Source organism: Schizophyllum commune (genome assembly GCF_000143185.2).
Source record: "Schizophyllum commune H4-8 unplaced genomic scaffold SCHCOscaffold_9, whole genome shotgun sequence".
Taxonomy (NCBI): Eukaryota; Fungi; Basidiomycota; class Agaricomycetes; order Agaricales; family Schizophyllaceae; genus Schizophyllum; species Schizophyllum commune.
The window spans coordinates 538,220-553,560 of NW_026089546.1; the positions used below are offsets into that span (position 1 = coordinate 538,220).

The window sequence follows — 15,341 nt, forward strand, 5'->3', positions numbered from 1 at the left end:
GGCCGTCCTTCGCGACTTCTTCAATTTTGGGTGGGTACGCCTCGTTGCGAACGGCGACACCTCATTGGGCGGCAACCCCTCATTATGCATTACGGTCCGCAACGTCTCGAGACCATCTCGACGTCGCCTGACGTCTCACGCTCATTTTCGCGTCGAACACGCCCTCCGAGCCGAGCTTCTGTAGGACCACGAAGGTCGGTTCTGCAGGCTCAAGAAGGCCGTCTGAAGGTCCAAGAAGACCGTCGGCAGGCCCCGAAAGGCCGTTGTTAAGTCCAAGAAGGCTGTCAACTCGTCTCGAGGCTAACCTCCGCGACTTCTGGAATCGTTCGTGCAGTTTCCGCTACCATTCGTGCGGTTTCCGCTAGCTTCGCTCCGTGCGCGAGCCTACCTTCGCCCCGCTCGCCGTGCTTCCGTGCTAAATGTTAACCTCAGACGCGTAGGTGGGAACCACCATACCCGTAATTGAGAATCATAGCGCCCATGGACGGCCCTGCCATTGGACTACACCACCCACAGAAGGCGCTTGCAAACATGTCTATTAGACAATGGGTCTGAGCATTACTCTACAGTATACTATGGATAGATGAATGAGACCCGGAAAATTGTGAGCGAAATCGCAACTGTAACAGGATGTGCGTTGTCCTTGGCATGAGTAGTACGAGTGGATAGCAGAGTACGAGTAAGTACTTAGCAGAAGTCGGTATATATACGGTACGACACAGCAGCGTCCGTGCGAGTTGCAGCGAGTGTGCGGCTATGTAGCCTTTGTACATATGCGGTTTCTGCGGGCAGTAAGCTACTACGGTTCGTCGACCACGAATGGCCTGAATCGTCGACACAGTGTCCGTCTCCCCATCTGCATCCCAAGCCAGCCAGCGACGTGCCCACCAGTTGATAATTATACCTAAATGTCACCAAGAACGACCGAACGACAAGACCAATCAACCAACCAGATAAGTACCGCCAGAGAGCGACTGTGAGGGAAACCGATAGCGAGGATATATGAACTATTTGTGAGTACATGAGTGCACGGCTGCGCGGCAGCGTCGCGAACGTGGCAGAGAAAAGCCATGACGAGGGCGGAAAGCCCGTGGCAGAGGGCGAAAGCATGACCGCGGCGTGAGGTCGTAACGGCCTGCGAGGATCTGTGAGTCAAGAGGTTCCGCGCGGAATATTGCGTACGCACCAGGGACGGGTGGGTCCTCTAGTGCTTCTTGCGGCGCTGAGCACCGCCAACGACGGCGCCAGCCTCGCTTATCCGCGTCTTAAGCTCACCGCTGTCCCGGAGGGCGCGGAACTCGTCCATGTCGCGTACGACGGGCTCGCCGCCGACGAGCATGATGGGGAGCGAGTCTGCACCTGTGAGGCGCATGAGGAGCGGGGCGAGGACGTCCGCGTCTGACCGGGTGTCCATGTCGATGATCGTGGGCGTCGGCGCCAGGTTGAGCTCGCTGAGCCAGGCCTTGACTTCGCGCGAGGCCGCGGACGCGCGCTGTAGGCGCCGGAGTTAGCATCGTCATTGAAACGCGTTGACGTGATGGGGCAGGACGGGGCGGTTTTCCACGGGAAGACAAGTCCGAAGATCGGCGTGGCGTGTCGATGGGCAGACAGGCCCCCATGGATGGACAGGAAAGGGGCGCATAGATACGCGGGGCGCTATCGGGGCGACGAACGCACCTTGGAGTAGAGGAAGACGGGGTTCTGCGCCCAGACGTCCTTCACCATGACGCGGACCTCCTCCTGCGCGCGCGGGCTCCGCGTGTCGAACTCGAGCACGAGCTCGGGGTCGATCGGCTGGCTCGGGTCGACAAAGTGCGGGATGCTGTTGCTCCTGAGGCTCGCGAGGAAGCTGGACACGGCCGCGAGCTCCTGCGGCGCGTCGAGGACGAGCGGGGAGCCGCCGAGGTGCGGTCGCCGCTGGCCGTGGACCATCTGCGCGCGGATGGAGTCGAGCGCGGCAGCGAGGGGGTCGGGGGGCAGGGGCCGCGAGCCGCGCACAGCGAGGCGGGAGGAGAAGGTGGGGTGGATGAGGCAGAAGTAGGCGGAGAGGGAGATGATGAGGAGCAGGAGGTAGACGCCCCGATAGCGCACCCTGCGGGAGACGAGGGTCGACGTGAGCTTGGGGGTGGGCGGGGGCGAGGGCGCGAGCTGGACGGGGCCCGGGAGGATGGTCTCGAGGGACTTGAGCGGCGAGCGCGAGGAGAGACGCATTGTGGCGGCGATGGTGGCGACGAGGGGGAGAGGGTGAGGGTCGGTAAAGAGCGTGAGGACTGGACGGTCCAGGCGGCGATAATTTAGCGTCCGGAGGATGAAAGCACAAGAAGAAAGGAACGTGCCTTTTCGCGCTTTTTACATCACTCGGAGATCGTGACCCTTTCTCATCCATTTCACACGTTATCGACGGCCGCATCACCGGTCCCCGGACGCTCGAGCCCGCACGAATATCTGCGCCTTACTCCCACCCATTGTACTCGCAGAATAGCAGGCCTTTGTTCGGGATAGACAGTGCCTTGTCCTCTCTTCTCTTATACGGTACTCAGGCCCGCCCCCTCTCTGTTCCTCGTCCAGAGCCTGCTCGCGCATCGGACGGAGGGCACCGGCCATGCCATACTCCCGGCCGCACTGCACTCGCTTTCTCCGCGAGGGTAGCGATGTGTAACGTTCATCATGCATGACCCACGTCGACCTCATTGCTGCCACAGACCAAGCCCGATCCCATCCCCACCACTGTACGTGCGCCTTGCGATCTATCTGCCACTAGAAATCGCGTCGTTTGAAACGGCCCCAGGACGATCCTCCGACCACCCAAACCCTCCTTGGAACGCAGGGATGGCTAGGACAATGCGAACGGCTAGAACAATGGCTTGGTCCAACCCGGAAATTTGCTTCCACGGAAATTCGAACTGCTGCACGTGCACTCCACGTGTTATCTTCGGCCCTGGACGTCACGTCCGCCATCCTCGCATATCGGCATCTCAGCTCATCTCAGACCCTCTCATGGCTACCGGCTGCAGTCCTGCTCCAAAACCTCCCTTCCCATGGCGACTGTCTGTGCGCCGCGCGGAAAGGTGCTGTGCGACGCTCGGAATAACCGCGGTGTGCACGCCCTCGATTATTCTTCACACGTCACGCTCCACCTCCCCATGTTCAGGCGCCCGACCATTGTCTCCGAAATCGGGATCTTCTTTTGACGACTTGCAGAACGAAAGCGCGACCTCCAATTTGTTGGTATGGACTGGCAAAATTCCAGGGCCTGGTCCCCGATCGTGCAGTCCTTGTACTTTGCTTCCGTCCACCGGATTCGGGCAAATTTGCTTCCACCTCCGAGCTTGGAGGAGTCCGTCAAGAGCGTATGTTGTCTTAGTTTGTTCGCACTGGCAGGCGAGGAATTGTTAGAGAAAGAATCATCTTTCCATATTGTTTGGACCTCCATCTCGCATAAACATTTTCTCTCTGCTTCCATCGCATCCACCCGAAGATTCGCTGCCTAATCGACAACAAACGATTGGCTGGCGATGCGTACGCCTTCCTTGATTGCACGTCTTCTCGGAGGCAGGGATGTGTACGCCTTCAAGCCACCGTCCCTGGCTTGCTTCCTGGCATCAACTTCGATTCTTTGGCCTTCCATATTGTCTATCTCGCCTATCTCTGTGCACGCATACCCATTTCTGACGGTTTGCGTCCGCTATACGTTCTTGGGGTGCAATGCTTGCGCGAACATTTCTATCTACCAGACGCTGGCTTGAGGGGAGACGATGACGTTCGCAGAGGAGATCTCACCGGCGGAAGCGCTGAGCGCTCAGCCCTTCGTCACTGGTCAGCAGGAACTCAGCCACAATCTACGCCTGATGCGACCGGTGCGCATTGTAATCTGCCTGTTCAGCCACATCTTACGCGACCTGTCCTCCAGCCTCACGGGCGCTGACACTTGCGCATGGGCTCGAAGAGCTTCCAGTCTTCCTCTGTCGTCCTCGATGTGCACGCGCGTCGCCTAATTGCGGATGCGTTCATCTACGGGTCGACTCAACATCATCTTCGAGCCGCTCATGGTACACTTCATGTCCGATCTGGCCACCTAACCGGCGCAAACTAACTCGTCGGGACGTCCCGTCATGTTCCCAATCCAGAGGCGTCGGGCATCATTTTTCGAGGCCCCATAGGCTATATTCTGGGAAGATGCCAAGAGCTCTGGGACAAGGTCTGGCGCTGTGCCGCGCTTCTCTCCCTCCTGATTGGGGCGCTCTGAATATTGCAGACAACGAGAGGTATTTATGCGGGCCCTCTTTTCTATCGCAATCGTCATTCCGAAGTCTATCGCGCGCGCGCGCTCGAGGGCTATCGCGGGAGAGCTACTCAATGTGCGCCCCAAAATCTACTCAATGTACGTGCATTCTACGCAATCCGAGGTTGAAATGCGGGCCTATCTTGCTCTTTGACGCATGCGGGGCAGATACGGGGAGACGATGAGCAGAATCGAAGGAGTAGCGGAAGGATACAGGAATACAGCGCCATCTCCGTCAACAGCACCCACAATGCCATGCCCTCGCGGACGTCGTTCGGCGCTCTCTGAGAGGGCGAAGAAGCCCGCGAATGGGCGGCGGCGGCCTCGTGACCGGTGTCGATGACGGTCGATGGACGGCGTAGTGCGCCGTCGAAGCCTCCTCCGCTCCTCGGGACCCAATCTCCGCGCTCTTGTGGCCAGTTCTCGCAGCTTCGACGCGCACGAACCCATTTACCACACTTGGGTGGCCACCTTCTATGCCCTCAATGTCCTGCGGAGCTTCGTCGCCGTACACGCTCCGTCTGCACCACGGTCGAAGAACGGCGTCGAATGGCGGCGCTGACGACGCCAAGGTCAGCCCTCAACGGCGAACGTGCGGGCTTGACAAGGCATCCAAAGGCGCTTTTGAGGATCACGATCGCCAAGGCTGCCCTAGCACTCCGGTTGTTGGTCCACCTTGTTCATGAACACTGCGCTAGAGATCTCATCTCGGCGATCATCATTGGGTATCCTCGGTACTCCTCGATGAAGTGGCTATGGGTACTAAAGCCCCTCGATCAAGCGGCTCGCCAAGGCCGCGCTAACACGGCTGTTCGTCAAGGAAGGGCACGATCGGGTCACGATACGCCTCAGTAGTCGTCGGCGAAGGACGCGGTACTCAGCGTTCGTCAAGGAAGGCCGCAGCATCATCTGAGACACCTCAACGCTGGCTGGTCCTCGCACTTTGACGGCGTGCGTGAGCTGGGATACGAGAAGCGCTCCACATGGTGGACTCCGCCGTTGTGTTGCGCCAGACAACCTACAGACTAGTACTAGAAGTGCGCTTGCTGTGGCTGCTACTAGCATCGGGCGCTCATAAGTCACCGTACGGTTTCGCATCTTCAAGTTTCCGGCCCGTAGAAACCACTAACGACTCCGTATCTTCAGATATTCAATTATGAATATACCAGCTTGGTCGTCTACTCTACCAGTATCGTCGGCTTCAGCCACCGTCCGTCATGTCCCGGCCATAAAGCGGACCTCCTCTTGACGCTCATGTCATATCATCCCTTGGATTTCGCACCGACACGAGCAGCTTCTATTAGCAGACAGTGACTGCCTAAGTTTGACAGGACGCACGCTGCCGACCGACGCGTGTCTTCATTCAGTCAATGTGAATCTTCCTGACCTGCGGTATGTCGCAATCGGTGGCGGGCGCTTCCTGTCTATAAGGTCGATGACTCTCACCGTAAGTGACCCTGACGGAACCGGTGGACTTGTTCCTGACTGATTCCCGCATTGACAGTCCGCATGAGAGCGCCTGTGCGCTCGCGGCGAGCTCGAACTACCAGGCTCGAAGCTCGCTGATTCCCTGCGCCCGTCGTCGCCCACATCGCACCGAGGCATATCTCTTCCCGCCCCCTCGACGCCTATGTGTTGTTCATCGACGCTCAGCTTCTGCCCATGTTGGTCGACTGAATGTTTGCCTGCCTATCTCAGTATCTGGATATGCTCCGCTTGTGACAGACCATTGTCACGGTCACTCGGCGCTCAACGCAAGCGGGGTTTGATCGCCCTTGGTCTTCTACTGGGACTTGGATCTCCGCGAAACTGGCCACGCCTCCATTTACGCCACATTCATCGGCTGCAGGTCACCCCCAAAAACACTGACAGCCGAAATCGATCCTCCTGTCTTCCCCCCTTCTTGACAATATGACTGAGCCATCCCCAAATCCGCCGTCGAGCGCGCCGCTCCTCCCACCTCGTCCGATTGAGTTGAACCCTATGGTATGTGGTACATTTATTCTTTGGCCTGTGATTGACCTGAACACAGCGAACGAGAGAACCGGGCTGCATTGGTATCACCGCGGACAAGAAATACTTCGACCTCGTTGGTCAGGACGGCGTCAAGCGCTTCCTCAAACGCAGCCTCACTGAGGCCGAGTGGGTGGTTAGGGTCTCCGACAAGAGCATCGTGCACCCCAGTTGCGACGTCGCTGCCCATATCCGCAACGAGGTAGCCGCCATCGCGTTCGTGCGCGCCAGCACCAATGTTCCCGTTCCGAACGTCGTGTGCTCGTTCGACGATGGCGGCAGGACGTATATCATCGAGGACGAGGTGCCCGGGGTGCAAATGGTCGATCTGCCTGAGGAGGTGAAGCCCACCGTCATCGCGGAGGTCGAGGCGCATATGCGCACGATTCATAGCATCAGGGCTACGACAATGGGCGGTTTTTGCGGCGTACCCTGCCTGCCTTACCGTCTCGCGAAGGCGCTTCCCGAGGGCTCGGAGAAGATCGTCTTCAAGTCAGACGTCCCATACGAGCTGGTTCTTTGCCACAACGACTTGTCGCAGCACAATGTTATCGTGGATCCGGAGACGCTGAAGATCAACGCCATCCTTGACTGGGAGTTTGCGGGGTTTTATCCCGTGGAGTTCGAGGGCTGGTTCCATAAGCGGCCGGGTCCCTCGGACGCGTTGAGCAAGTACAACGAGATCAGCGACGTTCCCGATTTGCTGAAAATCCTCGAGGAGTGCAGGGGCGATGCGAGTCAGGTTATCTCTACGAAGGCTTCACCAGCTACTGCTGTGGAGACTCTGCCTCTTTCTGCGACGTCCTACCCCCTGCAAAAACACCCGCCAGACCGCAATCCATTGGTATGTGCTATACACCACGCTTATCCTGACCGCTCACTCTAAATCATATAGCGCGTCATGGATCCTGGGTGCACCTACATTACTTTTGACAAGAAATACTACCGTCTCGTCGGTCAAGACGGCAAAAAGCGCTTCATGAAGCGCGGCTTGACCGAAGCGGAGTGGGTTATCAGCTCCTTCACCGGCTTGCCCATCCCTCCCGCCTACGACATCGCTTCTCACCTTCGCAATGAGGCTGCCGCAATCGCATTCGTCCGGGCCCACACCGATATCCCTGTTCCCAACGTCGTCTGTTCCTTCGACGACGGTGGGCGTACCTATCTCATTGAGGACGAGGTCCCGGGCGTTGCTATGAAGGATCTTCCGGATGATGCGAAAGTCATCGTCATGCAGGAGCTGGAGGGTCATGTCAGGACGCTCCAAAGCCTTCACAGTACCACCATGGGCGGGTTTTGCGGCTCCGCTTGCCTCCCATATCGTCTCTGGGCAGTCTTGCCCCGAAATTTCGGGAAAGTCACGTTCAAGCCTGACGTGCCCTACGACCTTGTCTTCTGCCACAACGACTTGGCGCAGCACAACATTCTAGTCGACCCGGAGACGCTCAAGATCACCGCCATCCTCGATTGGGAGTTCGCGGGCTTTTACCCGAAGGAGTTTGAGGGCGCTTTTTACAGGCGAAGTGGACCTTGTATGGCTTTGAAGGAGTACGACGAGGTCAGTGACGTGCCGAAGTTGCTCGAGATTGTCGAGACGTGCGCGAGCGAGGAGAGCAGGGGTATTTCCATGCAGGCGGATATGGAGAAGGCGATGAGAGCGGTGTAGGTATTCAAGCGGTTTAGGTATTGGCCCGAGTGGTATCACGATGTGTATCCGAGTTTTTGCTTTAACCTTTTCCTTGTCTTCTTGCTCGTTTTCTTTTTTCAAGGCAGAGCACGAGCTGAAGTGACTGCCGTGACAGGCGAAGAGGTGTGCCCAACAGCGGACAGGTAGATACACGACTGGAGAAAGACCGGTCTCTGCGTCGCAATGAAGGCTTCACAACACGGCAAACTCATAGCACTAGGCCCACAATTTATTCATACAGAACAACGCGATACACTACGAGACGACACATCCGAAGAGATTCTCGAGTGTAAGCCTTTTTTGGCAAGGCTCCCGCAAGAAAGAACGGTTCGAAAACCCTCTCGATACAACGAACACATACAAAAACAAGGTCGCAGACAGGGAAAACTTCTAGACTCCAGGCAACGAAGTCATCGAGGGCGTTGCCACAAAGTACTCAGGCATTCCAGACTACACCTTCGTCGTCAGTGGGAGTGCGCGCTGCTAGACATACAGCACGCACTTTACTTCTTCGTCGACTCGCCAGAGCAGTTCGGGCAGTTGGAGTACGGCTGCGTGATGGAGATCCAATCCCCGCAATTGGGGCACCTCACGAGCGCCGCGTCAGAGGGAGAGGGGCGTTGCGTCCCACCTCCGACAGTGGGGAATATCGTGTTGCCGGCGAGAAACACGTCGTTGACGAAGCCGCCATCGGCGATGAAGTCGGCACCAGTGCCAGCGAAGGCGTTAGCGACATAGCCGACCTCAGCCGTGGCCAAGTTGCCATCGGGGACGGCGGGAGCAAAGGCGCCCCCGATGCCGGGGAAAAGGAGCATGCCATGATCTATAGAGATGCGTGAGCCGTCGAACAGGACCATGTCATGGATGCACTCACCACGACGTGAGGCGCGAGCGGCCTGAAGGCGAGCGAGGTTGGCGATGTTGAAGCACATAGCGAAGAGCGTCGGTAGGGTAGATGGAGAATCTGGACGAAAAGCTGCAGGATCCGGTCGCAATCACTGGCCTTTATATCAGTCGAAAATGCAGTGTTCGAGCGCAAGTGCGCGTCTAATCCTTCAGCGAGAGAGAGGTCGTGAGTCAACTTCATCACTCACGCCACGCAGGCGGGTGCTGTCCATACAATAAAATGTCAGTGTCGCGGACTCGGAAGTCCAGGTCGGACCATGAAGGTCGCAACGCATCACACTTCGAATGGGCCCCAGCGCCCATGAAGCCCTCGTTAGGGAGCATGTCTGCGCCATTGAGATGCAAAGCCACTGCTCGATGACTTTACTATCTATTGGGAAGCGTAGTGGACGGGAAGATCTTGAACACCTCCTTGCACCGTCGGAGCCGAACGAATGGAAGTCGGCCAGGTGCGTTCATCGCAGCGCCTATCGGGTTCAAGTCAATTGAGACGCAGCTCACAGTCCGCCCACCAATGTGCCAAAGCGCTTTCGATGCCTTGACACCTATGAGGCTGCTCGATATGACACTAGTGAACGTGAATGGCTTTCGAGACCGCCTGTGAAGTTGCTGACCGTGACGTTCATTCGAAGAGCTAACGATTACCACGCAGATCACTGTCTGAGTCTTCATCGGAGCCGCAACCCAAATCAAGGTTCTGGAGACAGAGTTGTCCATCAAGGGTGCGCGATTTAGATGCTAGAGACAATCAGATGATTAGCACAGTCAGCGCCTATCTGATCACTTACAGAGGAAAGCCAATTGAACGAGGACCCTGGTCAATGACAGAGATACGCGGAGTTGTGGATAGCTATACACGCCACAGCCTGAATGTTAAAAACGCGCCGCATGCAGAAGAGGTGGAGCTGTTGCCTGTCGAGAGTAGAAACCCCAAGTGGGCGCTGATGTAGGTGTCGCGGGGAAGGACCTTCTCTGCAGTCTCGACGGTCAGGTCTGACCTGAGAATGGATTACTCCATTGACGCGCTGGAGAATTAGAGTTGTAGCGAGTAGAACGGATCAGGAGGTGGGCATGTGGGGTGTGCGGTTCATGGGCCCACTGTGAACCTGCTGGTAATCCTCTGGGAAATGCCCATGTTATTCAGCCTACAATGAAAAGGGCCATAGCTAGCGCAGAGAAACAGATGTTGTGTGACAGCACAGTGGGATATCTTGTGATCGTCAAAGTTATCGAGTCGACTGAACGGCAGCGTCACGGCTAGAACAATGGGATATTTGCGCATATTTACTGAGCCCCGAAACGAACAGTCACGCCGTGTCACGCCCCAGCGCTTAAACGTCGATACCATATATCAGTGGCGATGTTGCCTTTTCCCACCCAGGAGACGCGTCGTAGACCCCACTGATAACTCTCCTTACCCCCCTTTCAATGGCTGAGCAATCCTTCGTCGACACACCGCCCGTTCCAAGGACTCCCCCGGAGCACAACCCGCTAGTATGTGCCGCGCTCTTCTGTCCTCGAAGTTACGCTTGAGGCTCATCGTCTGCTAAACAGCGAGTCAAAGATCCCGGCTGCGAGTACATCACTTTCGAAAAGAAGTACTACAAGCTCGTAGGCCAGGACGGCGTCAAGCGCTTCATGAAGCGCAGCCTCTCCGACGTCGAATGGGCCATGCGAGATGGCGGACGAATTATTCCCCCCACTTACGACGTTGCTGTCCATGTTCGCAACGAAGCAGCTGCGATTGCATACGTTCGGGCGCACACTGACATCCCCGTCCCCAACGTCGTTTGCTCCTTCGACGATGGGGGGCGCACGTACCTCATCGAGGACGAAGTTCCGGGGGTCAGCATGGCAGACTTGCCGGACGACGCGAAGGCGGTCGTCATGAAGGAGGTGGAGGCCCACATCCGAACGCTGCAGAGCGTCAAGAGAACCGCCATGGGCGGATTTTGCGGCGTCGCTTGTCTCCCCTACCGCCTTGCCTGCGTCTTGCCCAAGTACGAGAAGGTCGCGTTCAGGCCCGACGTGCCGTACGAGCTCGTCCTTTGCCACAACGACATGTCGCAGCACAATATCATCGTCGACCCAGAGACGCTCAAGATCAACGCCATTATCGACTGGGAGTTCGCGGGCTTCTACCCGAAGGAGTTCGAGGGTGCCTTTTACAAACGCCCTGGCGCTTCTGTGGCTCTGGCGAAGTACAACGAGGTCAGCGATGTTCCACACTTGCTGAACATACTCGAGGAGTGTGCGAGTGAGGAGAGCAAGGGAGTGTCCCAGAAGGCGGATTCATCGCTCGCGACGAGGGTATGGTAGGAGTACAGAGACTGAGTGGGGTTCGTGTCGGTATAATGTACAATGTGCGTAGCGTAAGAACAAGGATACGAATACAGAGCAAACAGCAGGGCACAAGTACAAAAGGGTATACAAGGATGCGGTCGATATCACGACGTACTTTTTTAACCCATGAGGACGTCCATAATGTCCTCCTTCACCAGCCGTCTTCGGTCCATGTTCCACTTCCTGAGGTATTCCCTGGCGCGCTCCTCAAACACGGCGCAGCCCTCGAAGAAGTTCTTGGGCAACAAGTCCTTCCGCTGGTCCCAAGGCTTCACGTCGACGCTCTCGCAGCGGTCGAGGCAGACGAGGATCATGCCGAAGCTGTACGCGTCCGCCAGCAGCGCGTCTGTGCACTCCCCGCGCAGGATCTCGGGCGCCGAGAAGGGCCGTGTACCCGGGTGTATCTGCTCGACCTTGGGCATCGCGGCAGAGAGCGGCGCATGCGGCGATTGTCGCTGCGAGAGCGCCACGAAAGGGTCCACCGGCTCATCGTCGGGCGGCCTTAGAGTGGACGCAGAGGAGACGGACCGGCCAAAGTCGAGGAGCTTGATGGTGTTCGTGGCACGCGTGACCTGCACGTTGAGCAGCGAGAGGTCGCCGTGGCTGAGCCCGTACTCGTGCAGGTGCGTCAGGCCGCGGAGGAGCTGGTTGTGGTAGTCAATCTTCTGCGCCTCGCTCAGCGGCGGACGGGCCGCGACGACGTCATACAGCGTCAGCCCGTCGATGTACTCGAGGACCATGCCGACGTTCTCGAGGCATCCGAGGAAGGCGCAGATGTTGGGATGGGTGGGCAATGTGGTGTACACGCGCAGCTCGGCGAGGAATTGGACGGTCACGTCGGACGCGTTCGACTGCATCTCGCCGTTCACTTCGAGCTGGACGATGTCGGGCTTCTTAACAACGCACTTGAAGAGTTCTGATGCCGATCCATGCGCGAAGGTGGCAAGGCCAGCGGTGGAGTTGGGCGGGGCAGCATATGCGGTAGGGGTAGGGAATGAGAAAATCGACGATGGGTGGCGTGGTGGACGGTAGAAGGGAGACGGTGCTCGCTCGGGTGATTCCTCTTGTCGGTGTGGTGTGGGGGTGACCGCGCGATGGTGATATGGCGCAAGCACATCGACTGTCTCGTCAGAAGCAAAAGTTCGCGTCGATTGGTTTGGCGGCGGTTCCTCCTCATCGTCCATCTCCACTAGTTTTCAAGTATCAACATAGTTCCGCGGGTACGTGAGAGGTGATCGCACCCATCCACCAGTTCTTCTTCGACGTGAGCGTTACGCGCTTCACCTGGAGTCTGGGTCCTTGGACTGGTGCAGTATGGCCAGCATCGCCTGACAGCGACGACGCCAATGATATCGTTCGACTAGGGGGCATGCGAGGTGCGGAGACATTGTTCATCGCGCAGTCTGACGCTTCGGACGAACGTGCACAGGAGGGAAGATGGTAGTTGAGGACAAGTCGCGAAGGGACGCGTCCGCGCTTCCGGATCGAGCACAATTGACCACGGGACCTCTTCGCCAACATTCAGCTGACCATTGAGCGGCGTTCCGCAGCGATGTAAGATAATTACACTTGCCAGTCTGTACTGCAGATAGAATGTACATCGGTCGTGTTCGAGGACTATTCAGACTATGGACAGGTGGTTCAAGCATGGGATTTACCAAGGCACCTTCTCCCCGTTCCACCTCAAGAACTTCGCGCTATCCTCAGGCTTCAGACCCCAGACTATATCTGCGATACCTTTGGCGCAATGAGCTGGAGGCATGCCGCCGTCTCCGGACAGTCTACCCATGTAGGTGTCTACCCAGCCAGGATCAAGAGGGATCACGATGAAATCTGGACAGAGTCAACCTTCTGCGCGCAAGCGCACGATAGAAGTATGAACACACCTTCCTTGCCCTCGTTGACGAGCTCATTGTGATATTGTACTGTGAGCATGTTCAACGCGGCTTTGGACACCGCGTACGGCTTCAGCGTGTCAGTATTCTTCACGATCTAAACACGAGCAGGGATGCGACTCACTCCTCTGAACCCAAGCGTCTGATTGACCTCTATTTCGAGCGACCCGCAAGCAGACGAGATGAAGACGACCTTCTTCTGAGGCGCAGTCCCTTTCCTCAAAGCTGGCAAGAATGCCCGCATAGTCCTATGCACGCCAACGACGTTTGTGTCGAGGTACTCCAGTAGCCGCTCCGGCGACGTCGTCTGCAGCTTGTCGTCCTCGCCCATGGCCCCGCTGACGATCAGGATGTCCAGTGCGGGCACCTGAGCGGCTGCACCAGCGATGAAGGCATCGTCGGTGAGATCAAGCGTCAGGATCTTTGCGCCGGACTCGACAAGCTCTGGAGGAGGTGCGCTGCGCACAGTTGCGAAAACGGTGGTGTCCTCTCGCGAGAGTAGCTCCTGCACGAGTGCGAGGCCTATACCTCGAGAGGCGCCGACAACCAGAGCAACAGGCATAGCGAATCAAGCAGAATCCGACCTGATGTCGGAAAGCAAGAGAGAACCATCGTCGCTTCTGCTGATTGATTCATCGGTCCGGTTCAGAGTACGAGCACCATCAGCAGGTCCGGAGAGGGCGTAGAGCGACCCGGTCTCATCCAGAGCTTTGCCACGAGTGCGTTAGGGAAGTACATCCAGTAGCCGGCAGTCCGTCAACGTCCTTCGAAGACGAGTCGTCGTTGGGGAAGAGAGCGAAAGTGTGACAGCGTACGCGTGACAGATGTTCAAAACGAGGCGGACTCAATAGTTTTGCAGGCTTTTGAGAACTGCCAAGAAAACTGCCGTTGCGGCTCATATCACACTTGAAAGTTGTGGATGGAAGCTCTGCGGTTGTGCTGAGAAAGCGTGGTCGGTACCAGATATCGGCAGATGCCGGATCTCCGAACGGAGACAAAGAATCCCCCTTTTGGACTTACATCCGAGCTCCGTCAGCACGCCGCCGAGTCGGCATGACTAAACGTCCAAAATGCGTTCTTTTCACGATGAAGGCAGAGCACGCCAAAGTCGTAGCCACTGCATTCCGAGAGCAAGGTATATAAAGCTCGGGGGATGAAGGGGGAAGTACAATACAGCACTCTCCACCTCAGACACGAATCGCAATGTCGTCAAACTACGAGACTCTTCAGCAGAAAGCTACCGAGTGGATGAAGAGGGTACGTCTGGTCTTCGTGGTGCCACGTAGGATGAAGGGGGCTGAAGCGTACCTAGTTTCATGCTACTAGCGACAACATGGTCGCGGAGCCATGGGTAGACTCCTTCTGGACATTCGACGGCGTGCTGCAGTTTTCCAATGCGCCAGAGGTCGCCGGGCGAGACGCCATCGTAGAGGTAAATCATCTCGATTGTATCATGAATGCCGCACTCACCACTTCGTCCAGTTCTTCAAGTCGCAGTTCCCCCATCTCGAGCACATGAAGCACTCGATCGTTAGCCTGGGTGGGCGCCTCGTCATTCTCTGCCGTATCTCGCTTCACTCATCGTTTTTTCGTGTCTGCTAGATGTCATCAGCAACAAGATATACTTGAGAGCGACTATCTCGTACCGCGCGAAGGGCGACCCGGAACGCAAGGATATCACCATCCCGGGGTTCGCTGTGTGCTTCTTCCCGACAGAGCTGACGGTGGATGGAGGGTTCGACAAGATGTCGAGGTTTGAGGTCTACCTGAATCCGACACCCCTGCAGGAGCGGATAGCGGTGGCAATGAAGAACGCAGGTGCAGCGAGCAATTGAGCGGGGATCTGGTTCATATTCGCAGAAACATAATCACTAGACGGTTGGAAAATTGGGATCTTGCAGGCCCGTCTGATTTGGGAACGCACTTTTCGCACATTCGAGGAACGCTTCCGTCGTCGGACATGCTCAGCGAGAGCGGGTGACTGAGATGTAGGTAACTATTCTCAGGGTTAGTCAGTATAGCGAGGATGCATCACAGCTTGTGTGGCTTGGTAGGGCACTCACCTGCAGGGCGTCGAAGTGCACGATGTCAGAGCGATGCAGACAAGTCAAGTGCCCGTCTAGAAATCCGTCCGTTTTGGAGGAGAAGTGGCTGACTGAGATGCGGAAAGGCGAAGTTCAGCGTCTGAGCATCAATGTTGGGCACGGCCACGCCT

General features: G+C 57.0%; 10 protein-coding genes across 10 annotated transcripts; 5 read left to right on the forward strand and 5 right to left on the reverse strand.

Annotated features, from left to right (window-relative positions):
- Nucleotides 1-515: 515 nt before the first annotated feature.
- On the reverse strand, nucleotides 516-1,175 carry SCHCODRAFT_01323072 (uncharacterized protein). Its single transcript, XM_050341447.1, has one exon. It carries the CDS (start codon nucleotides 1,108-1,110, stop codon nucleotides 688-690), a length of 423 nt encoding a protein of 140 aa, XP_050198736.1. The 5' UTR covers nucleotides 1,111-1,175; the 3' UTR covers nucleotides 516-687.
- A 29-nt stretch (nucleotides 1,176-1,204) lies between these two features.
- SCHCODRAFT_02511059 (uncharacterized protein) lies at nucleotides 1,205-2,211 on the reverse strand (the record flags this gene model as incomplete). Its single annotated transcript, XM_003029592.1, has 2 exons — nucleotides 1,205-1,492; nucleotides 1,678-2,211. 2 exons carry the CDS (start codon nucleotides 2,209-2,211, stop codon nucleotides 1,205-1,207), a joined length of 822 nt encoding a protein of 273 aa, XP_003029638.1.
- SCHCODRAFT_02633615 (uncharacterized protein) lies at nucleotides 2,204-3,884 on the forward strand. Its single transcript, XM_050345776.1, has 3 exons — nucleotides 2,204-2,270; nucleotides 2,337-3,727; nucleotides 3,781-3,884. The coding sequence occupies exon 2, from the start codon at nucleotides 2,668-2,670 to the stop codon at nucleotides 3,394-3,396; it is 729 nt and encodes a 242-aa protein (XP_050198737.1). The 5' UTR covers nucleotides 2,204-2,270; nucleotides 2,337-2,667; the 3' UTR covers nucleotides 3,397-3,727; nucleotides 3,781-3,884.
- A 578-nt stretch (nucleotides 3,885-4,462) lies between these two features.
- On the forward strand, nucleotides 4,463-5,492 carry SCHCODRAFT_02360194 (uncharacterized protein). The gene has a single exon (XM_050342473.1). It carries the CDS (start codon nucleotides 4,622-4,624, stop codon nucleotides 5,135-5,137), a length of 516 nt encoding a protein of 171 aa, XP_050198738.1. The 5' UTR covers nucleotides 4,463-4,621; the 3' UTR covers nucleotides 5,138-5,492.
- A 647-nt stretch (nucleotides 5,493-6,139) lies between these two features.
- Nucleotides 6,140-8,044, forward strand: SCHCODRAFT_02633620 (kinase-like protein). Its single transcript, XM_003029192.2, has 3 exons — nucleotides 6,140-6,268; nucleotides 6,315-7,139; nucleotides 7,191-8,044. Exons 1-3 carry the CDS (start codon nucleotides 6,194-6,196, stop codon nucleotides 7,959-7,961), a joined length of 1,671 nt encoding a protein of 556 aa, XP_003029238.1. The 5' UTR covers nucleotides 6,140-6,193; the 3' UTR covers nucleotides 7,962-8,044.
- Nucleotides 8,045-8,485: 441 nt separating this feature from the next.
- On the reverse strand, nucleotides 8,486-8,914 carry SCHCODRAFT_02690942 (uncharacterized protein; the record flags this gene model as incomplete). Its single annotated transcript, XM_003029593.1, has 2 exons — nucleotides 8,486-8,805; nucleotides 8,857-8,914. 2 exons carry the CDS (start codon nucleotides 8,912-8,914, stop codon nucleotides 8,486-8,488), a joined length of 378 nt encoding a protein of 125 aa, XP_003029639.1.
- A 1,581-nt stretch (nucleotides 8,915-10,495) lies between these two features.
- SCHCODRAFT_02633627 (kinase-like protein) lies at nucleotides 10,496-11,433 on the forward strand. Its single transcript, XM_003029193.2, has 2 exons — nucleotides 10,496-11,081; nucleotides 11,347-11,433. Exons 1-2 carry the CDS (start codon nucleotides 10,527-10,529, stop codon nucleotides 11,359-11,361), a joined length of 570 nt encoding a protein of 189 aa, XP_003029239.2. The 5' UTR covers nucleotides 10,496-10,526; the 3' UTR covers nucleotides 11,362-11,433.
- On the reverse strand, nucleotides 11,161-12,680 carry SCHCODRAFT_069382 (kinase-like protein). Its single transcript, XM_003029594.1, has 2 exons — nucleotides 12,473-12,680; nucleotides 11,161-12,420 (listed from the first exon to the last, which is right to left on the reverse strand). Exons 1-2 carry the CDS (start codon nucleotides 12,624-12,626, stop codon nucleotides 11,351-11,353), a joined length of 1,224 nt encoding a protein of 407 aa, XP_003029640.1. The 5' UTR covers nucleotides 12,627-12,680; the 3' UTR covers nucleotides 11,161-11,350.
- Nucleotides 12,681-12,732: 52 nt separating this feature from the next.
- SCHCODRAFT_02633632 (NAD(P)-binding protein) lies at nucleotides 12,733-13,918 on the reverse strand. The gene is made up of 3 exons (XM_003029595.2): nucleotides 13,251-13,918; nucleotides 13,118-13,196; nucleotides 12,733-13,064 (listed from the first exon to the last, which is right to left on the reverse strand). Exons 1-3 carry the CDS (start codon nucleotides 13,686-13,688, stop codon nucleotides 12,886-12,888), a joined length of 696 nt encoding a protein of 231 aa, XP_003029641.1. The 5' UTR covers nucleotides 13,689-13,918; the 3' UTR covers nucleotides 12,733-12,885.
- A 306-nt stretch (nucleotides 13,919-14,224) lies between these two features.
- SCHCODRAFT_02585114 (uncharacterized protein) lies at nucleotides 14,225-15,107 on the forward strand (the record flags this gene model as incomplete). Its single annotated transcript, XM_003029194.2, has 5 exons — nucleotides 14,225-14,383; nucleotides 14,439-14,558; nucleotides 14,609-14,666; nucleotides 14,729-14,944; nucleotides 15,028-15,107. The coding sequence occupies exons 1-5, from the start codon at nucleotides 14,330-14,332 to the stop codon at nucleotides 15,105-15,107; spliced, it is 528 nt and encodes a 175-aa protein (XP_003029240.1). The 5' UTR covers nucleotides 14,225-14,329.
- Between the last annotated feature and the right edge of the window lie 234 nt (nucleotides 15,108-15,341).